Source organism: Myodes glareolus, chromosome 2 (genome assembly GCF_982192425.1).
Source record: "Myodes glareolus chromosome 2, mMyoGla1.1, whole genome shotgun sequence".
Lineage (NCBI taxonomy): Eukaryota > Metazoa > Chordata > Mammalia > Rodentia > Cricetidae > Myodes > Myodes glareolus.
Genome location: NC_142027.1, coordinates 68,569,908 through 68,596,542, shown reverse-complemented (window position 1 = coordinate 68,596,542; position 26,635 = coordinate 68,569,908). Strand labels below are relative to the sequence as shown.

Sequence of the window (26,635 nt, the reverse complement as noted above, 5' to 3'; positions counted from 1 at the left end):
AGTCTGTCTTAAGAGGCTGGGCCGCTGTTTGCAGTCTAATACTTTGTGCGCTTTAAAATACTCCGTAATTCTCCTCTAGACGTTATTTCATTAATTAGATTTCAAGTAAAATATTTTTTTAAAATGTAAGGAAGACAAGCTGGGCAGTGGTGGCGCACACCTTTAATTCCAGTCCCTGGGAGATAGAGACGGGCAGAGCTGTAAGGTTCAGGACAGGGGGTCAGGGTCGGGGGAAGATGGGGTTTTAGGCTAGCCTTGGTCTGTAGGCCCAGTATCCCTAGGGAAAATAGCTCAGCCTGGCCCAAGCATAGGACCTCAGTTAGCCAGCTCCTTAGGAGTGAGTGGGCCCCTTGTCCTGGAGATGGAGAGGGTGTGGACAGCCATGGTGTGTGTCTGAATCACTCCCTTCTCGTCCTTGGCCTCTGGCCAGGTGCCTCCTCAGACCAGTGATGTCATGCCACGCTGACCTGAAGGTGTGGGGTTGTCTGGTACAGTCCCCTCTGGAATAAGGTCTTGAGGGGAACCAGCCTGGCCTTGGTCCAGAAACCTGGGCCCCGCATACATAGAGGTGAGTTGAGCAGATCTGACTTGGCGGAGTTCTTTTGGGCGTCCGGAGAATTCTGTGGCTGTGGCTAGGGGAGGAGCTATGGGCCTCCATTTCTTTCCCAATATGTTATTCATCCCGTGTTCACCAGAGAGGAAGAGGGGGCGAGGGACAGTTTGGTTGTTGGGTTGGCATACAGTCCCAAGAACATGGTAGATTATTTTTTGGAAAAAAACAAAATCCTCTTGGCAGGAAGTTGCTTGTCACGTTCACTTCGCAGTGTGAATTTGTGGTTCCCCTGGAACTGTGGCAGAGGCCAGAAAGGTGGGCTGTCTCTGTTTGGTTATATGGTATGGAGAACTAAAGGAGAGTGAGGAAGGTGGGCTGGCTCTGTTTGGTTATATGGTATGGAGAACTAAAGGAGAGTGAGGAAGGTGGGCTGGCTCCGTTTGGTTATACGGTATGGAGAACTAAAGGAGAGTGAGGCCCGGTGAGGGTGTCTGTGTGGACTGGATTCCCGGATGTCACGGTAGTGTGGCTTCTGTGGATTTCGTGACAGTACAGGCTTGGGAGATGAGATGGAGAACGCAGGAAGGAGGGATGCTTTTGAATCAGACCTTATTCAGCCTACCAGGCAAAAGGGGATGATGGGCAAGGTGTATTCAGCCTTGCTTTCTCTTCATCCTGCTCACTCTGGGCTCATGTAACTTCCTGAGACTAGTTTCTGCCATCGCTGTGGTAAGATAGCAAGGAGTGTCCACGTAGGCTAGAACCTGGGGCCTGGCAGAGTCCTCTCCCTTATAGCTGCTCCAAGATGGGCAGTGAGGAGGAAATGAAGCCTGTTGGGAACTCACAGAGTGCCCTCCTAGGCTCTCTTTCTTTTGCCTTGGGGCTGAGTGCAGGAGTATCTAAACATTTCTTTTCTCTGCCTGGCGTCCCAGGAAGGAGGGGAGTGCCCTGAGCTCAGGTGAGCTCTAAATACCTGCTTGGAAGGAGTCAGGATGCCTCAGATGCCATAGGAGTGAGGGTGTGTGTGTGTGTGTGTGTGTGTGTGTGTGTGTGTCTGTCTGTCTGTCTGTCTGTCTGTCTGTCTGTGTCTGTCTGTGCTCGCACTTTTCCCAGCATGTGTTGGAGCCACTTCTCCAGCAGTCTGGGCTCCTCAGCTCTGAAGTTACAAGTGTCTGGCCCCAGTGCACTGATCTGCTGAGCATGCCCAGACCCAGTGCTGTCTGAGAGGAAGGAGGGGTGGAGGTCTGGAGAGCTAAGGGCAATAGATTTGCCCTGGGTTTGGGGCAGACGGTCTGGGTCTGTCAGTCTGCCTATGGGGAGTGGGGGATGGACAGAGGGACAGCGATGTGGCTTCCATGACTGGGTGAGGAGTGGGTTAGGGAGCTTAGAATTTGTATGTGTTCTCAGCAGGTGGGTGCCAAGTATTCTTGGAGTGGAGTAGACTTGGGTGTTGACGGGGTTGGAAGAAGATATTCAATCCCCAGGATTGCTGGGAGGGGCTCGGTGAAGTAGGAGACAGGCTTCTGTGGCTTCTTAGGTGACCCCGGTATTATTGTGTATCAGGGTGTTTGGATCCCTGAGGTACTAATTGGTGACTCCGGAACTTGGATTCTTGGAGGCTCCTGAAGTTCAGAGCGGTGGCTCTGAAGTCAGAGAAGGTGGAGCCTCTGCTCTGGTGTCCTCAGGGTCGCGGCTGCCACTGCTTGCTGGATAGCTGCACAGGGGCAGCGCTACACAGAGACACAGAGACGAATAGAAACTGGGAAGGAGGTTGTGGGGACGGGGTGCCCACAGGCCGGGCCCAGCCGGAGCAGAGGCTGTGATAACCTGCTGGTTGTGTACCTGAGCCCTTGGAATTCATGCAGGTGCCTTCATGCAGGGTTTGGAGCCTTTCCAGCCAAGGCGCTTTAGCAGCCCCTCCCCTCCTGAAGGATGCTCGAGGCCCGCCCCCGCCCCCCTGGACGCAGGGGAGTGACGCTGCGGGTGCTGCTGCTGCCGGTGCCGCTGGAGGGGTGGGGGCTGCGGGTAGCACCGCTTCCCTCTGCCCCAACGGTGGTACTTTGGGTACAATGGGGGAGAGATCTGCTTACCAGCGCCTGGCTGGGGGCGAGGAGGGACAGCAGGTAATGGGGATAGCGAGAAACCTGGAAGTCAGGCCTCATTTGCTGGTGCTCTGTGGGCCCAGCTCTGCTCTCTGCCGCGGAGCTTCATAAGAGTCTAGGGTGCCTGTGTTTTTTTCCTCCTTGTTCCACCCTTCCCAGAGCTGTAGGGCTAGGAGGCTGGGTGCAGAGCGGTGTCTGTGTGTTCGTGTGTGGTTGATAAGTCTGAGGTGATGGTGGTGGTGAATTATTGATGCTGGTATCTGACTCAGTGTGGATCCCTAGGGGCCCAAATAAGCTACCCTTTGGGCTTTCTGCATTGCGGGTTAGGAGCCTAGCAAACACATCTAGTATTCAGGTACACCCTTTTATAGGAAGAAACTGTGTCTTGGGCGTTCCCATTTATTGAGTTGAGTATGTGTATCAATCCAAATATCCCTGTGTGCTTTGGAAAATGGCACGGGTCCTCTTCCCCTTGGAGATAAGCACTTTCTTTCCTAGCCGGGAGAGGGCAGTAGCTGGCAGGAAAAGGGGAGTGTGCCTGGGAGTTGAGAGGCAGAAAGGTCAGGTCTGCTTTCCCAGGCAAGGAAGAGGTCCAGGAACTGATCTGGCTTCTGACCCCCCCATATACGTCTGTTGCCCTCTTCAGGTCTCCCGTAGCTGGAGTCTGGGTAAGCTGCCAGGTGTTCTTACGCAGACACCCGAGGGAATGATCAGGCATGGTTTTCTGGTGAATTTGGGGCATTCCTTTCTGGGGTGGCTGGAGTTTTTATGCTGACCACTCTAATCAGCCTCAGCTTAGCGGTAGAAAAACCCTGTTTAATTTACTGACAGACACAGGTCAGCTTCAGGTGGTGCCTTCCGGAGAAGGATAGTCTGTAGCCTGCTGCAGTCTGAGGGTGTGGTCAGCCAACCTGTGCAGAAAGGCCACATCCACGCAGCCTCGGCCTGACCTTGCCTTGCACATTTGACCTCAGTCGTCACACTGATTGTCTGCTAAGCCTGAAGAGAGGCTGTTCTTGGCAGTCCACCGTCTTTGTATGACTGATGGCAGTGGGGACGGGCTGTTGCTGGGGGCGCCCCTCATCAGAATGGAAAATGGCTGTCCTTCTGGCTAGGAGTGCAAATGCTGGAAGAGATCCTGGAAAGAGTCTGTTGAGATGCTGACTCCCCAAAAACTCCCCCGTGAGCCAGCTGTGGCTCCCTGAGCTGGCAGCCAGCTGGGTATGGACAAGAGAGCAGTGTCCAAGAAACAGGGGCTCCTTCCACTGGGGGGTGGTGCTGGGATCTGGGGCGCAGAAGAGGACCTTCCTGCAGCTGTCAGGTGTGAGGGGGTGTAGCGCAGCTGGCGTCCTTGAGGGGCAGAGGGATCATTTGTCAGCTGTAGGAATATGGGGGGCCCCTGGGGGCTTGGTGGAGCGCCTCCTTAAGCTGAGGCTGCTCTGTGTGTGCGGTGCTGTACGAGATGCTATCCTGCGGCCTGAGCCGCAGCTTTGAGGTGGGAGCATCCCGGCAGAGGGCTTGGACATGTTTGTTTATTTGGAGGGAGTCTTGGGTCTTTGCCCTATAATCTGGGGAGAAGGCACCCTGGTTGTTGTGGGCAGTACACAAGGCAATCCCGGGGGAGGGGTGGAGATTCTCACCGCCCCCCTTGGCTGGACTGTCCCACTCTGGCAGGCTGCCAGCCTCCTATTTCCGTCGGGCACCAGGGTAACAGGGCCACATTAGGGTCTGAGCCAGGAGACACCCAGCCAAGGTTGGGACGTGTGTGGGGGAGGGTCTTTGAAGGATCTGTCTGCAGGATCCAGGAAAGACTCAGAATCCAAGCCCCCAATTCAGGCTGCAGTCAAGTCCCCATAGACCCAGAAAAGCCCCAAAGGGGCTTGTAACCCCTTTTTATATGTGCCGTTTGGTTCACAGCCCCCACACTGAAATCCCAGGAGTTGTCTGCAACCGTGAGGGCTGCAGTGGAGGCTAGAGACAGGGAGCCTTGTGTATGGGGAGTCAGTGGGGCCGGTGCTAGGAGGAAGAGTGCCCCCCCCCCCATTCCTGCTGTCCTCTGGCAGTGATTCAGAAAGGTCTTTTTTCAGCCAGTGTCAGAGCCGCTCAGCTGGGGAGGGAGGGAGGGAAGAAGGAGGACAGGCGGGTGAGCAGGCAGTGGTGGGAAGCCTGGGGTAGGACTAGAGCTCTGAGCACTGCCCTGGAGAGGAGACAGGAGAGGACACAGCCTGCGGCCAGCTGTGGAGCAAAGCCGTCACTCCGTTCTTCTTCCCCGTTCCCTACTTCTGGTGGGACTTGGGGGATTTCTAGGACAAGTTTCCCACCCCCTGGCCAGTTTCCTTGCTGGGCAGAGCATAAAACTCAGAAGCTGCAGCCCTTGCCTGCCCTCTTTAGATCGCGGCCGTAGCTCCTTTGACTTCTCAGGGGCTTCAGTTTGTGGAGATGCCGGCAGCCCGTCGGTTCCCTGGCCTTGAGCTCTCCTTTCCTCTCCTGGCCAGACTGCGGCGACGTCTGTACACAGTGAGTGGTGGTGTGGGGGTGCTGGGATGGGAAGCGCACTGGCTGCGGACATGGTTAGCCCCTCAGTAGCAGCACTTTACAGAGGGGCAGGGTAGGCATGACCGAGGGGCCCCTTCCTGAGGCTCATGGAGTGTAAGCCGGAGTGTCTTCCTTCCTAGTCTTTCTTCCTAGCTGCCGCATTCGTTCTTGGGCGCCTGTGTGCATGTCTACATGTATGAGTGTGTGGTCAGTCTAGTGTGTGCTTACATGCAGGCCATGCGGCTGCATGTGCCATACACAGGTAGTGTAGATTTCCTACCATGTTGTGGGCCAGACTGTCCGAGCTGGGAGTCGCTGCTCTAGTGCCCTGTGTGTCACAGGGCTGGAGGGAGTCTTCGGGGCTGTCACTATGGGCTTAGCAGTAGCAACGGGACTAGAACCCCACCTGACTCCTCTGTCTTCACCAGGATGTCTTCTAGGCTTCATATCTCTCCCTCATGGTTGCCCTGTCCCTAGGTTGGGGACCGGAGAGGGGAGTGTCCAGCTGACCAGGGAGGTGTGTTGGCTAGTCTGTGAAGGAAGGGGGACAGGCTGGGCTGGGCTTTCTAAGTAGCTTCAGTAGGGCCTCTGGGTTTCACTGAGAGTTTAGAGATGGGAATGGAGAGTTTGGAGTCCTAGGGCTTGAGGAAGGAGAGGAAGACCCGTGACTGCTTCTCCTGATGAGACCAGTCGCCCTCCTCTTGAAGCCCTGACACATAGCTAATGGGGCCACTTCGCTCCAGGCCCAAGGCCCAATGATGGAGCCCGGTCCAGTGATTTTTCACCCTGTACCTTTGGGCTTTACTCTGGAAGACAGTGGTACACATCTGCTTAACCACCACACACTGCAAACAGTTCATTTTGTTGAGGTTGAATGAGCCAGTACAACTAAGCTTTAGAACTGACGTAGAAACTGTAGTTTTCTCAAGTTTTTTTCTCTTATTATTTTATGTATATGAGTGTTTTACCTGCATGTATGTTTATGTATCATGTGTGTACAGTGCCTGAGGAGGCCAGAAAAGGGAGTCAGATAACCTGGAACAGGAGTTACAGATGATTTTGAGCTACCATGTAGATGTTGGAATTGAACCCTGGTCCTCTGGAGAACAGTGTGTGCTCTTAACCTCTGAACCATCTTTCCAGTCCCATAACTATGGTTTTGAAGTATTAATATATTATTTTTTGCTTCCCTTCACAAATACAATTAATAGGAATGTTACATATTAAGTATATGTAGGGTCAGTAAACATGGTGCCAACTATAATATGTGGAGAAATAAGAGGAAAATAGTTTGTAACCCTTGATATATTCTGTCATGTACTAGCTGTATTGGGAGGGACCAAAGAGGCTCAAACCCCAAAAGAGTCACTGGGAGGAGTTTTGTGATAATAGGGTATATTCTTCCCTAATGTTTTTTTTTAATCTGATAGTGAACTTTTGCTATATTCCAAATAGTAGCATTTTCCTCAGTTTGCACAGTAAACGGTTAACACGGTTCAGGAAAATCAGGCTACAGTAAAACTACAAAAGCTTTTTCTTGTTTAATGTACAATAGAATCTAAGTCTAGGCTTGGATCATTCTAATGGTTTTCACTTGCATGAACATGGAATCCGTGTGTTCAAATCTATCCTGTGTATTGCAGAATAACTCATGTTCTTACCCCTTACTACCCACTAAATGTCACCCCCCCACACACACACACTATGACAGACAAAAATATCTTCTATCTGGAGGGTTGTACAGCCCTTAGAGAACCATCCAAATAAGGGGTTACAGCTTAAAGTTTGGAAGCCACCCACCAGCCCAGTCTCCTTGGTGGAAGAGCCAGGGTTTGAACCAAGGGCTTGTCCTTCCCATCTGTTACTCTTTGTGGAGCCCTGAGGTGCAGGGAAAATCTGAGCTCCTAGCACTGTATTGGCAGGACCACTGGAAACTGTGGGGGCAGGAGGCTCAGGCTGGGCGGCCCATTCCTCTTACTGCATCTGTATTGAGAGTGCACTATGTTCAGGAGCGGGTCACCTGGCCCCTAATAGACAGCTGGCCTTTTCACCTCACCTGTCTTCTTCCTCAGGAACTGAGGTGAGGCCAGAGTCTGGTCTGCGAAGGTGCTTATTGTCAGGTGTGTTTACTCAAACAGGGATGGGTGGGTTTGACTTTAGCTTTGAAGGTGGTCTTGGCCTTTTCCTCTGGACCTTGGACAGGTCTCTCAGCATTGGCTGGTTGTAGCCTGCAGGTACATTTTGTTTTGCCAGTACGTATCGACTGTGTGTGCACTCACACATATTTCAGAGTTGCACTGTTTAGAGTCTTTTACAAGTCGGGACAGAGAAAATGTTAAGTAAAAAAGGAGAAACAGCAGTATGGTAATGTGTGACTTAAAGGGCACTGAGAAGACATTGACAGCTGGCTTTGGGGACTGGGAGCGAGGTGGCTGCACAGTAGGAGAGAGAATGAGGTTCCCTGTGCCTTTCGAGTCTTTACCGTGCATGCGTTGCCATTCCAAAGATATTTTTGAAGGTAAGATTTCATACAAACTGAGACATCTGGTACTGCAGAACTGACAAGTTTTAGTTAAAGTACTGGGCCTTAGTTTCTTGTGGCAGCTGTTTAGGGAAGCGAGTGCCCGTTTACTGGGGTGTCTGAAAACCCTCCCTGGTCCACACCTCCCACTCTCGTCTTCATCTTACGGTGCTTTAGGCACCTGGGTGTTGCCCACGGGTCAGTGGGAAAGGCCTGGTGGTGTCAGGAGTCAGAACTGGACAGAGATCTTCCTGTGGGGTCTGTCTGATGAGGCGGTGGATGTATCTCACAGGGCCACTGTACCCCACCCTGACTTTTCAATGAGGTTGTAGGAGTAAGATGACTGGTACTGTTAGTCTGTGCTTCAGGGGCCTGTGATTCCCGGAGGTCCCTGAGCGCCGAAGTTGATCTCAGTTCACTCAGACAGAGAGCACAGATTTGGGAGTAAGACTTGATTCCTGACTGCTCTTGTCGGGACTCATCTCTGCTCATCGAGGACACGAGAAAGTGCTTTGGGTTCTGTCGAACGTGGGTGAACCAAGGTCACTGATGGCCAGGTCTCCTGCCACTCGCTTCCATGACCCTCAGCTATACTTCCCTTTCCGCAGAGGCTGGGGAGCAGCAGCATGCAGCCGGAGGAGGGGACGGGCTGGCTGTTGGAGCTACTGTCCGAGGTGCAGCTGCAGCAGTATTTCCTGAGGCTTCGCGATGATCTCAACGTTACCCGCCTGTCCCACTTCGAGTATGTTAAGAACGAGGACCTGGAAAAGATTGGCATGGGCCGGCCTGGTACGTAGCCCGTGGGCCTTGCTTGATCCTCTTGACCATTTACCTGGTGCCTTTAGTATGGCCTAGCACACGAAGAATCTCTTTGTCATGGCAGCTGAGAACTTTGTCAGCCTGCGACCCAGAGCCCCTGAGACAATTGGAGGCATCAGTAGAGGTGATGGTCACAGGGTTCCCTGGGAATGGTTTCTGGTTGTAAATGTGAGTTGGAATTTGAGGAGAGTGGCCACTCAGGGTTAATGGCATATGCCTTTTCTGACTTTCCCCCAGCGCTGGGTATTGAATTTAGCGCCTTGCGGCGCTCTGCCTGTGAGCTTGTCTCCAGACTCCCTCCTTCCCACCCCCCTTTTTAAAAGAGGTCCTGGGAGTTGAATGCAGGCCTTTTACATGCTAGGCAAGCACTCCTCACTGAACTTTTGCTCTAGTCCTTTCTGTACTTGGTGTTTTTGAGATAGAGTCTCAGTGAGTTACCCAATAGCCTTGAACCTGTCTGTAGCCCAAGTGGACTTAAGTTCCTCCTGGTGGCCGGGATTTTGCCTTTGCTCCCAGGCCTGCTTCCCAGCCTGTCCCATTTGTGTTTGAGCAGATCTTTGTGGGATGTATTTCCGGTGTCCCTTTCATAGGTGTGTAATTGAGTCTCTTCTGCTTGATTCTGAACACCAGTGGGGTCAGTGCCGAGAGATCTCCAATGAGAAGGGAAGACAAAAACTCTTAGACGGGGCCGAAGAGATGGCTCTGTCAGTCAGGTCGCACCTCCCAACATAAGGCATGCGCATGTACACTGACACACACAATACATAAATAAAAATGTAAAAAGTCTTTTAAAGTACATATCTTAAATGGTTTGCTAACACACAGAAACTTGATCTTTCGTTTCTTTCTAAACTGAAACTAGCAGTTGCCGGCTAGAAGTTATGGCGTTCTCTGGATCAACAGGAATCGTTGGGTCACAGTAGAATGCACTTGTTAAAGAATAAAGTGCTAATTCCGGCACCACAGACGGGTGTAGCGGCAAACACCAGTAAGTCTAGCGCTCAGGAGGTGAAGGCAGAGGAGCAGTAGACCAGTCTTCAGCTGCCTAGCCAATTCAGCCATCCTGGGCTACTGCAGACTGTCTCAAAAAACACAATCAGAAACCTTAATACGTTCACCTCAGAAGAGCCAAGTGTGTGTAAGATTCCAAATGGCACTGCTGCTGCTTTAGGCCTGGGTGGTTGGTCTGTCCTAGTGTCACTGCTGAGTGCTGAGACATCATGATCAAAGCAGCCTGTGGAGGGAGGGGTTCATTTGGTTCACACCTCCACACCACTGTTCACCCTTGAAGGAAGTCAGGACGGGAGCTCTCAACAGGACACGATCTTGGAGGAGCTGATGCAGAGGCCAAGACGGGGAGCCACCTACTGCCTTGTTCCTCATGACTTGCTCAGCCTGCCCAGGGTTGCCCCTCCCCGTCGGTCGCTAATTAAGAGGGTAGCTTACAGCCTGGTCTTCTGGAGGCACCTTCTCAACTGAGGGTCCATCTCCTCTGATGACTCCAGCTTGTGTCATGTTGGTGTGAAGCCAGCCAGCATGGTGCCTGGTGTCAGCAGTGTAAGGAGTTTTTATGGGAAACAAACCTTAGAATGGAGGGAATTCTGTATATATCTTTACCTGATTTGTCTGGAGAGTTGGAAAGTCAGTTGCCCGCCATGACTGTTCAGTTTTGGTGAAAAGACACCTCCACCCAGCTTGAGAATCATGCAGAGATTGAGTGAATGAAATTCCTAGTTGGCTGAGCATCTAATTCAACTGGTGTCCGTGTGCTGAGCAGTAGCTACTGGTGGGCCCACCCAAGGAACCGAGGAAGCCTGCCAGGTGGACAGCAGTCTCCCTGACAGCCCCGGGCTCCTTTTCCCTCCTCGCAGGTCAGAGGCGTCTGTGGGAGGCTGTGAAGAGGAGGAAGGTCATGTGCAAACGCAAGTCGTGGATGAGCAAGGTGTGTGAGTAGACTGTGTGGGGGCAGAGGGGACACCCCAAGGGCCTCACACTGCCGGCGGGCCTAGGAACCGTCTCCTGTTCCCAGCAGGTGTAATCTCACCAGCTCCTGCACACTTTGTACAGACCCCCTCCTCCAGGCTCTTATCTGGCAGGGCACTTGGGAAGCTGCCTGGCTAAGTGTCTGTCTCCGCCACAGACGGACACGTGAATGGCCTGTGTGCAGTGAGGGTTTCACAGCCTCTCTGTGTGCAGGGGCAGGGACTTGTTGACAACTGTCCCTTTGAGTCAGGCCAGTGTCCATCATAGGGTAGTGAGGACTGTCTGGATGTGTTGGCTTTGACATGCCGCCCCGTGTCCCCCATGTTCTCTGGTCATCTGGCTCTGCTGACGGCTTCCTTCCCCACAGCTCCCCGCACCCATCCTTATTTGGGTCTGTGGTGTTGTGAGTCCCTGATGTGACTCAGTGGAACTTTGCCCATTGTCTGGAAGACAATGAGAGAGGAAGTGAGCCAGCCAGGGCCTCCCTCCCCACTCCTGGCCTCAGAACTGGAGTGGGGGGTGAGCAGGACACAACAGCCGGTCAGGGATTGGGCAGTAGAGATTTCCTGGCTGCACTTTGGCAAAGGGGCTGTCTCTTGAGAGCCTGTGGCCTTTTCTGGGGACACAGTCCTGGTCCTTTGCCCAGGTTTAGTGAAGGATGAGTGTGTCGGGCTGATTGACGGTGGGAGAGGGAAGCAGTGTAGCAGTTTTGGATCTGTGCCTGACTCATAGTAGGTCTTTGGGTGATCAGTGACCTCCAAACGGTCATGTCTCCAGGAAACCAGTGTTAGCCTTGTTACCTTGCACGACTGTGGGAAGGGTCCCTCCTGGCAGTGGCTGAGGGAGACCTAGTAAGCTGACTGTTCTTGGCAGATATTAGTAATTCTTGTTGCTGGGAGGAAGGAACAGGGTCTACACTGGACCTCAGATTTGAGTTACCCTTAGCACATGCAGTAAGGCTGGCCAACCTTGGGGTGGTGAGGCGAGTCCGGAGCCTGGAGCTAGAGCTCTGGAGGCCCTCACAGCGTCAAGTCAGACTGCCATGCCCAGGCCTGCTCATGGCCCTTTTCCCGTCTCTTGACTTTTGGCACTTCCTTCTCAAAAATAGGCCTCAGAGACCCCTCTAGTCTTCCTTCCTTCTCAACCTCTGACTCTAGGCTCCTCTCCAGAACCCCAGCTGTCTTCCCAGGCCCTTCTCCAGAAAAGACTAACTTCATCTGCACCACACACACACACACACACACACACACACACACACAGAGCACACACTCATGGTTCAACCTCAGACTAAAATTATCTTCTCCCCTGGGCAGGATGAAGGGCAGGCGACTCCCCAGGGAGGGTAGAGACAGACAGCGCCAAATGGTTAACCCAGAGAAGGGGCCAGGGCTAAAAATGGACAGGGAGGTGTTTGGAGGGCCCCTCAGCTCCTACCCTCTTTGTGTGCTAGGGGAAAAAGTGTGTGGTGGATAAGAGGTTCAGGAAGGGAAGGGTAGGATGGGGAGGGGCTGAAGACCAGGGATGGGGGTGGGGGTGTACCTAGAGGGCTTTGTGCTGTCCATTCACAGACCAGTTGGGGTCACTCTAGCCATAAACTGTCCTTTTACTTGTTGTTGACACCTACCCCGAGGCTTCAACTGTGGATTCTCAGTTAGGGTATACTCGGGAGGAAGTATGAACCTTTAAGGGTCTGCCCCTGGGCAGCTTGGCAAAGCCAGGAGCTGTGTGAGGCTTACCAGTGGGATGGAACTAGGGTTCTGGGGCTCTGGGTTCCATCTGGCTCCTGGCTGCCTCCAAACAGGTGTTCAGTGGAAAGCGGCTGGAGGCTGAGTTCCCTCCCCATCACTCTCAGAGCTCCTTCCGGAAGCCCTCACCCACCCCAGGGAGCCTGGCAGGGGAGGGGACCCTGCAGAGCCTCACCTGCCTCATCGGGGAGAAGGACCTGCGCCTCCTGGAGAAGCTGGGAGATGGCTCCTTTGGCGTGGTGCGCAGGGGTGAATGGGACTCCCCTGCGGGAAAGACGGTGAGCTCTCTGTGGGCGACCCACCAGGGACAGACTGTAAAAGGACTCACCTTCAGGCTTAGCTAATCACAGTGGCTTCTTTTCTCAACTCTAAAAATATTTTAGTTTGCTTACTATGAAAGATTGACCGCTGAAAAGCGAAAGACCAGTGGTCTGCAGTTCCGTTGCTTGACTGAAGCAGAGTCTTCTCCCCAGCCCCCACCCCACAGGTGTTAGGCTCACTTCAGATACATCCCCTTTCCCAGGGGAGGCTGCGGCTGCAACCTGCAGTTCTACAGCCTGCAGAAACAGCTAAACAGATTACTGTCTCCGTACTGCTCATCTCTTAATTGACTGTCACTGTTAACTTGAGAATTTTCCTAGAAAGAGCAGGCCCGCATTTAATGACCTTCAGAGGTCGGTCAGCCCTGTCCCCATGCCAGGGACATAGTATGTAAACTGGTGACATGCTCACCCACTCAGGTGAACAGATCTGAGACAAGGATCTCTGCCCCGAGTTGGAAGGAGCAGTTAGCTCAGTGTTGGCGACCAGCCATGAAAGGTCTAACTCCGTGCTAATCCTGACAGGTGAGTGTGGCCGTGAAGTGCCTGAAGCCAGATGTGCTGAGCCAGCCAGAGGCCATGGACGACTTCATCCGGGAGGTCAATGCCATGCATTCGCTTGACCACCGAAACCTCATTCGCTTGTATGGTGTGGTGCTCACACCGCCCATGAAGATGGTGAGTGCTTGGGTCGGAGGGAGGGTCAGAGAGCAGCTTGCAGGTTCGGGGGCCCCGGATGCACTCTTCCTCTTGTCTGCTTTAGTCTCCCACCACGCATGGCCAAGGGGTTACCAGGGTCCTGCCTAGCACTGCCATCTTTAGATTTTCTGGTACTCATTGACAAGAAGCTGTGCCCGTAGGAAGGGCTGGCCCTTAACTAGAGTTGGTCTTTGGAATTTCTAGTCTGAACCTCTTTGGGGTGCTGCTGTCTAGGTCTCAGGATTCTGGGGTGGCTGGAGGGACAGGGCTGGGAAGCTGTGAAACTCGTGGTAACTCTGAGCAGACAGGTCAGGAAGGAGCATTAAGCATGGCTGTGGCAGATGTCCAGAACAGGACCGGAAACCTTGCCTCTCAGAGAGGAGTTGAGATCTGCTTATCCTCTGTCTCATGTCTCTCCTCAGGTGACGGAACTGGCACCTCTGGGGTCTCTGTTGGACCGACTGCGTAAACACCAAGGTCATTTCCTCTTGGGGACTCTGAGCCGCTACGCTGTGCAGGTGGCTGAGGGCATGGGATACCTGGAGTCCAAGCGCTTCATCCACCGTGACCTGGCTGCTAGGAACCTGCTGTTGGCTACCCGTGACCTGGTCAAGATTGGGGACTTTGGACTGATGCGAGCTCTACCCCAGAATGATGACCACTATGTCATGCAAGAACATCGCAAGGTGCCCTTTGCCTGGTGAGGGGCAGGTGCCGCCGGCCTATAGTGCCTCAGTTCCATCACAGTCTCAGAAGACCCACAAGCTTCTGTCTCTGCCCTGGCCTGTCCTTATCTGTTCTGGGCCTGGGGTACCTTTCTTATCTACTGACATGTTTGCACGTCCATCCAAGGACTTCTCCAGGGGGATACTGGAAGACACAAGGGTAGCTGCTCTTGAGATCCAAGGGCATGGTACTTAGTAAGGTGCTAAGGCTCCCTGGAGGACTTGCTGTTAAAGTTAAAATGTATGGAGAATAGCCAGGCAAGAACGGTCAGTGGGCGTGTTTAGGTCAAGCTGGTAGCAGGTAGGACTAGATTGTGCTGTGTCTTGAAGGCTGAGACTAGTGCTATTCACCTGTGTGATGTGGTACCTACCTGCCGTGGGCCCTGGTTGGACTGATGTTTTGCTTAGATGATAGGATCTTCTGGTTCCAGAGGTAGGGTCAACAAGAAGCCTTCCCTTTGACCCTTTTCTATTAGGTGTGCTCCCGAGAGCCTGAAGACGAGGACCTTCTCTCATGCCAGTGACACCTGGATGTTTGGGGTCACCCTGTGGGAGATGTTCACATATGGCCAGGAGCCCTGGATTGGCCTCAATGGCAGCCAGGTGAGGGGACTAGGGGTGGGCTCCATAGGGTGGGTGGGAGTCATCCTCCCCTGTTTCCAGCCTGACCTTGTTGGAACTGATTCTTTTCTGACCGACTCTCAGTACTGTGTTTCATGGCTTCTCTGACAGCTTAGTCAGGAGAGTGGCTACCGAGAATGTCACAGGACAGGGATGGGGTGGGACATAGATGAGAGATGAGTCCTAGGCCTGGCTAAGGCTGGAAATAAAGGTCTTGGGTTCTGGGGACAGGGCCTCCCCAGAACGTGTGCCGTGGTGGCCAGGCGTGTCATCTTCAGCTGTGGGTCAGATCAGGGAAAGGTAGATGGTGAGGAGATGAGAGCCCTGCTGCCCCTGACCTGTGCACCCTCCTGCCCGGCAGATCCTGCATAAGATCGACAAGGAAGGGGAGCGCCTGCCCCGGCCTGAGGACTGTCCCCAAGACATCTACAATGTCATGGTCCAGTGCTGGGCCCACAAACCAGAGGACAGACCCACTTTTGTGGCCCTTCGGGACTTCCTGCTGGAGGTGAGGGCAGATCTGCCCACAGTGGCTGGGGAGTGCAAGGGGGGCATCGGACGCTTAGCCTGGACCGGACAATGATCTGTTTCTGCCCCCAGGCTCAGCCTACCGACATGCGGGCCCTTCAGGACTTTGAGGAGCCAGATAAGCTGCACATCCAGATGAATGATGTCATCACTGTCATCGAGGGAAGGTAGGGTCATCCCTTCAAGGACACAGGCTTGAGAGGTACATAAACAGGCCTCCTCTGCCTCTGAGAGGTCCGTGGCAGCACAGAGGCCGGGGTGGCAGCGTTGGTGACAGGTCTCACACTACTGAGAACCACCTGCCTCAGAGCTGGGGGTCAGCACCAGAGTTCCCAAGTGTTTCCTGTTCTTCACTTCTGGTGTCTCCAGCAAAGGGTTCTGTTCTTGAGAGGTCTCCTGTAGCTCAGGCTGGCCTCAAATGCATTATCCTCCTGCCTCCACCTCCCAAGGACTGGGTTGTGAGTGTGAACAGCCATGCCTGGCTGCTCACCTCGAGCCTTTCGGGCCCCCAAGCAGCCTCCCCCTGCTCTGCCTCGCCCTTTTGGCAACTTTCCATCCTTCCTGTGAACCCCCCCCCGGGGGGGTCTCCCAGTCATGGTCTCCCTCCATCTACTGCCTGGACCTCTGTCCCATTCCATTCCCAGGCTTTCCCCATAAGGACTGCTGTGTGTCTGACCTACTTGAAACTCAGGTCACAGCCTACCTGCAGTATCCCTTAATCGGCCTCCTACGTGCATCCCCCCCCCCACGTTTCTAGTTCCAGCCCCTGCTCTGGCCCTACCCTCTGCTGGTCCTGCCTCCAGTCATCTGATCCCAGACTGTCTGAGGAACTGGTTGTGGGTAGGGTGTCTTTGCATTAGCACTGTGGGTGAGTGTTGAGGACCAGGAAGGAAAGCGAGGCAAAAGGGAGATTCCCTGTGCCCCCTCCGCTGACTCAGAACTGGGTAAGGTGCCTGAGGGGGCCTTCAGGTATAACTTGTGCCTTACTAGGGTTGGTAAGTGAGGTGAGTCCCAGCCTGAGTCAGTGGAATGGGCCCTGGAGCTGGGTGTGTTAGATTTACCTGTATCCATTGTGACCCCTGTCCCACTGCCTCAGGCCAGGGCTCTCATGTTGTTCCATTCTTGGAACAAGAATGACGTCCTATCTGGTTACAGAGGATGGGAGAGGGCGGTGGTAGAAGTGAAAAAAAAAAAACCGGTCAGGGAGACGTGGAGGCAGGAAGGAACTGTGTGCGGGTAGGGCAGGTCAGAGGCCTAGGAGTCACTAGTCTGGAAATAGGCTGAAGATAGGAAGACTTGAGGGTGGGTAGGGAACCTCCTTGGAGGTACCCGGGGCAGAAGTTGGTCTGTAACCGTTTCCACTTCCAGGAGCCAGAAAGCCCTGGACCCAACTCCTGCTTGTGCTCCTCTGGCCTCAAGTCTTTACTAGTCTCTCTCTTGCTCCACTTGGAGCCTGTGTTCCCTGGGGGTAACGCTGGAGTTTCCCGGGTGTCTCTGGAAGTGGTGCCCTTGGTCATGGAGAGCAAAGCAGGCTGAAGGAGGGGCCAGGGGAGTGTCTCTTCCTGGGAGGTTGTCCCAGGTGCACCCTGTCCTGCCCTTCTGCCCAGGCTCCCATTGCCTTCAGCTGCTGGGGTTCAGCTCCTAGAACGCGTCTCTCCGAGTTGCCAACTCTTACTTGGTCCCTGAAACTGCTCAGGAGGTGGGAGGTGAGGGACACGAGGCCACAGCAGCCGGCAAGCCTCGGGAGTGGGCCTGTGTATCTGTGGTTACCGGGGCTTTCCTCCTCCTTTTCACCCCCAGATTGCTCTGTTTGTTTGCCTGAGTTGTCTCCATGTCTCCGGTGCATGAGCTTTGAGAGTCTCTGGGTCGGGTTTGTTCCTGTGGCTCTTCTGGCTCTTGCCTGTCTTCCTTGTATTTCTCCTTTCTGGAGCTGTCTTCAGTCTGATTCCTAGTTCCAGCTCTAGGATGCAGCTTGTCCCGGCGCTCACCTCTTCTCAGGGTACGGGGCAGGTAGAGGGTACCTAGATATCTGTGAGCTGAGCCCAGGGACTCTGTCTAGGTTTGGAGGTATGCAGAGCATGGTGGCATATTCCTTTAATACCAGAACTTGGGAGACAGAGACGGGGGGATCTCTGTGAGCTCAAGGCCAGCCTGGTCTACAAAGTGAGTTCTAGGGTTACATAGAGAGACCTTGTCCAAAAACAAACAAACAAAAAACCCTAAAACTAAAAACAGACTTGGGGATACAAGTGATGATGGGCCTTTCTCAAGGGTCTTACTTGGAGGGTGGAATGGCTGGCAGCCCTGTTTTTTTCAGAAGTGGTATTGAGTTGGGGCAGATGTTTTGGAATCCATTTGCAGGTTCTTGGCCTGGCCTGGCCTGTAGTAGGAGGGGTGGAAGGCACTCGTCTTTGCCCTGAGAAGGGACAAGGTAGGGTTGTGTGTGTTGTGAGCAGAATGTTTGGGTAACATTTCTACCTCTGCTGCGGCTCTTTGAGTTAGAGAACACCGTAGGAGCTGGGCAGAGTAGAGTTTGGGGCTAGCGGCCAGGGGAAGGAGGGGCTGCTTCATGGAGGAGCCGCTGGTGTTGGGAGGTGCTGGGCAGGCCTTGCTGCCCTGTGCTTTTCATGGGCAGTTCTGTGTGTGCGTTAAGGATCCTTTCTCTCCTTGGAATGGCTCTGCTATTTTGAGATGAGATTGTTCCTTCTCAGGGTGTTGTCCTTTCTTCTTCCTTCCTTCCCTGCCCTTCCTACCCTAAAGGCAGGGAGTAATCACAGGGTTGCTGTGGCTGGTGGTGGGCCAGCAGGCAGCCTTAGTGACCAGAAGGCAGCTGTGGCAGTGCACAGCTGCTCCCCAGCCCTCTGCTATGGCTGTGTTCACGGGAGGCTGTTCTGACTGGGACAGATGCTGTGAAGGTGAGGGGACAGGGCAGGCAGGCAGTGATGGTACGGACAGGTCCCTGCAGCACGATTGTCACCACTGATACCTTAACCCAGACTCTGTCCACACCTTCAGGTATGTGCAGCAGATGCAGGGCCTCAGCAGCCAGCTCTGGGGCGTTTGGAGTGTCCAGAGAGAGCTCTATTCTCTTCTACTTGTTCACTTGCTGTGTGGGCTCCGCCTGGGCTTAGACTGGGTCAGACACGGGTTTGCTTTATCTGCAGAATGAGGGACTAAGGTCTTCATGATTTGCCATACTGGGAAATCTAGACCACCCATATTGTAAGGCAAGAGAGTAGGCCTCATCCCGAGAAGGGAGGATGGCAAGGCTGGATCCCCACAGTCCTGCCCACAGGTGGTGCCAAGCCCCAGGGAAGAGGAGACCTGGGTCTCCATGTGCTCCTTCATCTTGAAGGTCTGCATGGAAGGGCTGAATAGTAACTGGAAGGCATGGTCCTAAACTCATGGGACTCCTTGTGGCTGATGTATCAACTAAAATTCCTAGGACCCTGCTGAAGAGTGAATCTAGGGACCCCCAAGACCAAGGTAGGCCCCCGTTGTAGGCAGGAAACGGGTGTATTGTGAGAGTGAATTGGTTTTGCAGACTCATTCAGTTGATTTGAATCCTGGGTAAATAGACCAGTCATGGAGGACAGTTGTTGGAGCCGGTCTCCTTGTTTGTAGACTGTAGACAAAGCTACCTGACCTAGCCAGAGGAGCTTAGGTAAGGCTGAGCAAATAGCCAGGCCCTCTTCAAGGAGTGGCAGGTTATGGGGTTGCCGTTGGACAAAGTGGACCGTTGGGTGGACTGATCTTCAATGCTCACCCTTTGCCAAGGGTCCCATGAGTAGGGACCTTAGTATAAGAAGGTCCCTTTGCCTGGGGTCACTTCCACCCCCACCTCATATTCACTGTGTTATCTTTGTCACACAGGGCTGAGAACTACTGGTGGCGTGGTCAGAACACCCGGACACTGTGTGTAGGACCCTTCCCTCGGAATGTGGTGACTTCCGTGGCTGGCCTGTCAGCCCAGGACATCAGCCAACCTCTACAGAATAGCTTCATTCACACGGGGCATGGTGACAGCGACCCCCGCCACTGCTGGGGATTCCCTGACAGGATTGATGAGTAAGTACCTGGACAGAGACTCTGACCAGATATGGTCCTGGGCTCCTGAGAGTAGAAGCCCTTCACCACACCACACACAAGCCCTCATAGGTTCCAAAGATGGTGCTGTCTGTTACTGATGAGATAAAGGCTGTCAGCAGGCTCTGAACTTAGTGCTGCTCAAAGCAAGCAGTACCAGGAGCCAGCAAGGAGCATCCCCAGTCATTTTCCAAGGCCAGGAGTGGTTAAGGTCTTAACCTTGTTGGCCTTTCCAGCCAAGGGGGGTTTGTTGTGAAAGCTCCGGTTCCAGTGTTTCCTACAGTGGATCGCTGCTGGGCAGCGAGGCAGCCTTTGCCCTAGGCTGTGGGTTGCCTGTACAGATGCTGGCCCTCGAGCCGTGCGTGTGCACATGATTTTCTTGTGGTCAGTTGCTTTTCTCTCTCGTGACAGGCTGCCAGCCTCAGGGACACAGATGCAAACTTTTCCCATCTCTGTGGCTTGTTTATCATTTTTCCTCAGGGATCCCTCCTTTGGTGTGGCACTTGAACCACATCCCTTTCTGTTGTGCATCATTTCTTCTCTGCCACTCTGTATGACATATGCTCTTTCCCTTGCGATGACCCCTTTGGTGCTCTGGGTCAGAGGACAGTGGGGCAAGCCCAGCACTGCATGCTGATGACAGAGGGGAGCTGCAGGCAGTAGGCCTCACAGCCCTGCAGGGTGCATTGCAGCTTTACCTTAGAATAGGTGTGTAGGTGTCTGAGCCATGAGTAAGTAGGGATCCTTTCTGAATTCTCTCTGCCCTCACTCCCCGCTGCAGGTCCTTAGCTACCATCCTTCTGTGGCTCTTACTCATTTCTGTTTTCTTTTATCTTCTTTTGTTCCGGAAGCCCATCTACCAGAAGAGAGTAGGCTGTGGAGGTGGGGTGGGACGAGGTGTGGGTGACAGAGAAGGGCCCAAAATGTCTGTGAGTGCTGAGGGTGCTCTGGGGGTGGTGGGCCAGGGAGCTCTTTGCTGGGCCCCCAGCATTCTCGTCTCCCCAGCACCACCTGTCATCTGTGGGGCAGAGCTCCTCTGTCTGCGTAGTTTTCCTCTGTAAGTAAAACCAAGGTCAGAAAATCCCAGGGATGGACTCGTTTCTACTTGCTAAAAAGTCCCCTGTCACCCAGCAGGCGAGGCACCACCTTCTGACACACGGGAAGACACTTGGGAAGCAGTTCTCTAAGACACCTGCCTCTGAGCAACACTTTTTTCCTTCAGGGGTTTCCTGAGTTCTGGAGCCCTGAACCTATGAGGTCAGGTGTCATGTGTCTGCAGGTCCAGGCAGGAGGGAGTTTGTTTTCCAGAAGTGGGCACAGTCCTAGAGGGAGCTAGGGAGCACTGTTCCTCTAGTCTGCACCAGCCCACTCTGTTTTGGGGAGGAGGGGCAGGATGGCAATTCACAGTCTTTAGGTAAAGAGTGAGATCCCTGGATCTGAGAAAGATACAGAATTAGAATTATAGTACCCTGCCCACCCCAGGGAGGCTCTGTCAGCCCTCCTGCTGAGGTCTCTGTAACCATTTCCCAGCTGCCTCCTCCTGAGAGTATGGTAAAATAGGCCTTCGCTTTTCCATTCCCCACACTCCAGAACGGCAGGCCCTTAGAGAGGCTCTCCACGGGTCTTCTGCCTCACAGGAACCAGGTAAAGGCCTGTGAAGAAAGGGGAGTGGAGGCCCTTGCAGGAGACCTGCGCCCTGTGTCCCACTCCTGTTGTGCCTTAGCCAGCCTAGCCTCATTCTTCAGGCTTTAATCGGCTTTGGTGACTAAGTCCCAGATCCCAGATACTGACAGTTAGCGTAGGGCTGGGGTGAGTGGGGAGCCTACCCAGCAGTTCCACCTCCTCCCCATTTCCTGTGGTTCAGCAGGAAGCCGCTTCCTGCCCACCCTTCTAGGGGCTAGCAGCAGGTGCTTCTCTTCAGTCTCCCAGGAGGGTCTGAAGAACAAGAGCATGCCAGCAGGTAGAAGCCTGGCATGGGTTTGGGTGCTGTCAGGGTTATCAAGGGCCAGTTCTGCCCTTGTCAGGTATTGAAGTCCATGAAAGCACAGGCTTCTCAGCCTGGGTCAGGTGTGCTAACCCCATGGGAGCCGCCTCCCAAGGGGTTGATCAGTACAGAGTCTGGGAGCCTTGTGACTCAGCTCCTGCAGTGTGTCTTAGTCTTTGCCTTGCTCACTGAACACTCAGGAAGATTTTGTGTGGTTGTGGTTTTGGCCTCCATCTGCCAGAGGTGTCTCTCCCACTGCTCTGCCTTCTGACGTGGTTCTCTCCCAACAGACTGTATCTGGGCAACCCCATGGACCCCCCTGACCTGCTGAGTGTGGAGCTGAGCACCTCCCGACCCACCCAGCATCTAGGAAGGGTGAAAAGTAAGAGCCCTCCCGTTCCTTGGTGTTCCCACTTCACTGGCTACCTAGAAAAGGTCACTGCCTTAAGCCACCCCGAGCCTGCTCTTCTACTCTGAGGACAGTTGGGCCAGAGCAGCAGGTGGGACAGCTGGATTCCTGGCTCTGGCCAGGCGTGGGGTGGGGTAGGAGAAGAGAGGCAGCTGTATCCGCCGAGGTGGGTATCCTTGGGTTGGTCTACATTGGCCCTGCAGCCTCAGCTCCCTCCTCCCTCCTTCACCAGGCTGTTCAGATCCTGGCTCCCTTACTTGCCTTAATCATGTTCTTCTCTCCCGAACCAACACCCCACTCTGGGCTCCACCTCCCAGATCCTGTGCCTGTCATTCTGGAACACAACTGTTCCATCCTGCCTCCCCGTTCCCTCCCACCTCCCATCTTCAGTTGGGTTTGCATTTGCTCACTTCTGTTCACCTCTCTCTTTCTCCCTCCCTCCCTCCCTCCCTCCCTCCCTCTCCCTTTCTTACCTGAACTCTTCCCTCTGTCTGACTCCGCCTCCCCCATCATCCCTGTCCTGCTTGGTCACTCTTTTCTGCTTCCCCTGTCCGCATGGCCTTTCGTACAGGGGAGCCTCCACCTCGCCCACCTCAGCCTGCCATCTTCACTCAGAGTAAGTGGGGCTGCTCAGGATGCCTTGGCCCCTGCCCCCGCCCTCTCTCTCCTCTCACCTCTCCTCTCCTGGAAGGTACAGAGCCCCCCGCGGTTGGCTGTGTGGAAGGGGAAGCGGGTGTGTGCTGTGAGCTTTTGCTGCTGAACTGGCCCGGCATGCCTGCCTCCCCCATCTGTACCCTCAAAGATGATGTGGTCCTGCCGTGACTCGGCCGGCTCATGCTTTTTCAGACCTGCAGAGGTTGTATCTAGGATGACGGGGTGGCGTCAGGAGTTCTGTCTTCTGAGGGAAGCTCTTGTTGGCCTGTGCCTGCTCTAACGGTGTGCCCCAGTAGAGGTGGAGCGAGGGGTTACTAACCAGGCCGAGAGCAAGGAGTTCAGGGCTCTTTGAGAGTCAGGGTGAGTGGGATGTTGGCCCGCTTTCGCTTGGTAGAGCTGGGGGGCCTACATTGAGGCCTGAAGGCAGACAGCTGGCTCTGCCCTGTTTGAGCAGGGTCAGGTATGGTCTTGGTGCAGACTCCTTGGGGAGTTGGTAGTGATTGGCCGGGGGGGGGGCTACTTGGTTGCTTTTACACATCCTACCTTCCCTTGTTCCCCATTCACACCTGACACCATCTCCCTGTTGGGGTCTCCCTTTTTGTCACAGAGCCAACGTACGACCCTGTGAGTGAGGACCAAGACCCCTTGTCCAGTGACTTCAAGAAGCTGGGCCTGAGGAAGCCATCCCTGCCCCGAGGGCTGTGGCTTGCAAAGCCCTCGGCCCGAGTGCCAGGCACCAAGGCAGGCCGCAGCAGTGGGAGCGAGGTCACGCTCATCGACTTTGGCGAGGAGCCTGTGGTTCCAACCCCACGGCCCTGTGCACCCTCCTTGGCACAGTTGGCTATGGATGCCTGCTCCTTACTGGACAAGACACCACCACAGAGCCCCACACGGGCACTACCACGACCTTTACATCCCACACCTGTAGTGGACTGGGACGCTCGCCCGCTGCCCCCGCCCCCTGCCTATGATGATGTGGCCCAGGATGAGGATGACTTTGAGGTCTGCTCTATCAACAGCACCCTAGTGGGTGCAGGCCTCCCTGCTGGGCCGAGCCAGGGCGAGACCAATTATGCCTTTGTGCCTGAGCAGGCGCAGCTGCCTCCTGCCCTGGAGGACAACCTGTTTCTTCCACCCCAGGGTGGCGGCAAGCCACCCAGCTCGGCCCAGACTGCAGAGATTTTCCAGGCACTGCAGCAGGAGTGTATGCGGCAGCTACAGGTTCCCACTGGCCAGCTGACCCCCTCCCCCACCCCAGGAGGTGATGACAAGCCCCAGGTGCCACCCCGGGTACCCATCCCCCCTCGGCCCACACGTCCACGTGTGGAGCTATCTCCAGCTCCCTCAGGTGAGGAAGAGACGAGCCGGTGGCCTGGACCTGCCTCCCCTCCCCGTGTGCCTCCCCGGGAACCCCTGTCCCCTCAAGGGTCAAGAACCCCCAGCCCCCTGGTGCCACCTGGCAGCTCTCCATTACCACACCGGCTCTCTAGCTCACCTGGAAAGACCATGCCCACCACCCAAAGCTTTGCCTCAGACCCTAAATATGCCACGCCACAAGTGATCCAGGCTCCTGGCCCGCGGGCTGGCCCCTGTATCCTGCCCATTGTCCGCGATGGCAGGAAGGTCAGCAGTACTCATTACTACCTGCTGCCTGAGCGCCCTCCTTATCTGGAGCGCTATCAGCGCTTCCTCCGGGAGGCCCAGAGTCCTGAAGAGACAGCCTCCATGCCTGTGCCCCTGCTGCTGCCCCCACCCAGTACCCCAGCCCCTGCTGCCCCCACTGCCACTGTTCGACCTATGCCTCAGGCTGCCCCAGACCCAAAGGCCAACTTCTCCACCAATAACAGCAACCCAGGGGCTCGGCCACCAGCCCTGAGGGCCACTGCTCGGCTGCCACAGAGGGGCTGCCCCGGGGATGGGCAAGAGGCTGCCCGGCCAGCAGACAAGATCCAGATGGTGAGTGCCAGGCCCACTTCGAGGTGAAGGGCAGGGGTCTGAGGGACCCAGAGGAATGGGCCCAAGTGGTGCTGATGGGTGGGTATGCCCAGCTGCAGGCCATGGTGCATGGGGTGACCACAGAGGAGTGCCAGGCGGCCCTGCAGAACCACAGCTGGAGTGTGCAGAGGGCTGCCCAGTATCTGAAGGTACCATCCTGCCTGCTCTGGCGTTCAGGGGCCTTGGAAGCTGGTTCTGCTGTACCTGACCCTCCCCCCTGGCTGAGTCCTGTGCCCCAGCTGGTCTGGTACCCCTTGCCCCAGGGTGTCCCATGGCACCACTACCCTTTGCCCTCAGGTGGAGCAGCTCTTTGGACTGGGTCTTCGGCCACGGGTGGAGTGCCACAAAGTGCTAGAGATGTTTGACTGGAACCTGGAGCAAGCTGGCTGCCACCTTCTGGGTTCCTGTGGCCCTGCCCACCACAAGTGAGTGAGTCACACACCGCCCTAGCTCCCTCTCCTGGGAAGGCTGTCTTTGGGGTGTGCGACTGTAGGAAAGCTGACCTACCCCCTGAAGGGCCACACATGGGTAGGGAGTCCCCAGCTGGTGGGGAGAGGGCAGGTGCAGGGCCCCAGAGGCAGGTGCTTTGCCCGGAAAGGAACAAAATGAATTGACTTGGTCGCTTGGTTTTTGTGATGAATGGATGAGTGGAAGAGGCGCCTTGGGCCCTGGGTGGAGGAGGCTGATTTCCCGACCTCCTCTCCAGCCGCCCAAGTGCTTCACGGTGTAACATTTTAGTCCTGGTTATTAAGCAAATATTTCTTAGCTCTTTTACCATATTTCTGTCTCAAGAAGAGAGGCAAGGATCCACACCTGAGGATGTTCACTGACTTCTACATACCTACCCACTGTGGCACACACACTTGTATTCACACACAAACACACTCCCCTCTCACACCCTTTTCTGTATATGGTAATATTAATGCTTTTTGAAGGAATAAACATTCAAAGAAAATCGCATTGTTTTTGTACTAAAAGCTTATATATATGTAGTCATATAAAACAAAGCACACAGATTAATATTAATTGAAACCTTTATCAAGCCCCAAAGTGGTGAAACAGGCAGAGGTGAAACCAATATCATCCCAGGAACCAGTGCGGCTTGCTGGGCACTGGGAGGCAGGCGCCTCGGGGTCTGCCAGTCTGTGCCCTCTTACACAGTATGACTTTGTACTCTAATCAGAGACAGTCGGAAGCACACACACTGGACAGGCACTCGGCTGTAGTGTCTGCCAGTGGTTGTCCCTAATTTGTGTCCTGAGAAGACTGGGCTTCCTGTTGTCCTTAGATACTCCAGTACACAGTAGTACTCTTTCCTTAATTCAAAAGTTCATCAAGAAAGACACTTCAGAGTAAGTTCTAAAGCTGTTGCCTAAAATTTCCAGGTTATTTTTTGTTGTTTTTATTTTGTTTTGTTTTTCGTGGTGACCCTGAATTTCCCATAAGCTGTTTAGCTCATGTTGACAGATAAACTTTTGCTATTTCCCATCTTTCAGACGCTGATAGTTGTCTGGAGAACAACAGTCTGCCCTAAAGGAACCACTTGAACCTGTCTGTAGGACAAAGGTGGGGAGATGTTCATCCCAGGCCTGGAGGACCCACCGCTTGGACCTACTGCTGCCTGTTGCTCCACGCGGATAGAGCAGGAGGCTGGGACCCCCACCTTGCCCACCTCACTTACTCACCCACCCAGCGCTGTTCTGCACACCTTGGTTCAGCCTTCAGTGCCCCAACCAAGAGGTGGGAAGGAGCTTTGTGAAGGCAGGACAGGAAGCTGCCTGGCAGGCCCTATGTGTGACCTGCCTCTGGCTCAAAATCAGGGCTGGGCTACTGGCTAGAGTGTGTCCCAGGATTTGCCCTGGAGGACTAGACTAAGGAAGCCAGGCTTGACTTGGGCAAGAAGGATGTGTTGGCTGCACAGAAGGGTAGGCCAGCATCCAACAGGCCCTTCCTAGGGCTGGGCCCTTTTCCGGGGAGCCCCTGTAGGCATTTGGAGTGTTGGACAGAATGTGACTTGTGGCTTCACTGTGAACTTGCAGACTTGGATGCTCCTAGGAGCTTGTACCTGGAGACAGTGTGAAGTGGCTCAGAAGCAGAGAAAAGGTGCCAGGTTCTCTGGCAGGGCCTAGGGCCCCGGACTGGAAGGAGACCCCAATACTTTTCCTGTTTGACCCCTGTTCTTCCCCCTGTTGCTGTTCAATGTGTTCCCATCAGCCTCTGTTGCCAAAGTTGCTGTCCCAGCTCTGGATATCTGCTTCTTCCAGTGAAATAAATTCCGTTTCTATTTTATGTTACCCACTCCTGCCTGTCTGTTTCTTGCTTGTGTCCCTCAGTCTCCACAGGCTATGGCTGTCCA

At 54.4% G+C, this 26,635-nt stretch overlaps 1 protein-coding gene across 23 annotated transcripts; it reads left to right on the top strand.

Annotated features, from left to right (window-relative positions):
* The first annotated feature begins 2,607 nt into the window (after nt 1-2,607).
* On the top strand, nt 2,608-26,573 carry Tnk2 (tyrosine kinase non receptor 2). 23 transcript variants are annotated; one of them, XM_085685451.2, is made up of 17 exons: nt 2,608-2,676; nt 8,320-8,500; nt 10,402-10,472; nt 12,315-12,536; nt 13,104-13,256; nt 13,700-13,977; nt 14,479-14,605; nt 14,985-15,131; nt 15,224-15,318; nt 19,025-19,219; nt 21,512-21,603; nt 22,202-22,321; nt 22,892-23,286; nt 23,377-24,240; nt 24,333-24,428; nt 24,577-24,704; nt 25,776-26,573. In XM_085685451.2, the coding sequence occupies exons 1-17, from the start codon at nt 2,623-2,625 to the stop codon at nt 25,780-25,782; spliced, it is 3,225 nt and encodes a 1,074-aa protein (XP_085541577.2). In that variant the 5' UTR covers nt 2,608-2,622; the 3' UTR covers nt 25,783-26,573. The 23 variants fall into 23 exon arrangements, with proteins under 23 accessions (XP_085541577.2, XP_085541574.2, XP_085541575.2 ...); XM_085685460.2 differs by lacking the exon at nt 2,608-2,676 and adding an exon at nt 4,846-5,172 and having other exon boundaries at nt 22,202-22,246; nt 24,577-24,708; XM_085685448.2 differs by having other exon boundaries at nt 12,366-12,536; nt 22,892-24,240.
* The last annotated feature ends 62 nt before the right edge of the window (nt 26,574-26,635 follow it).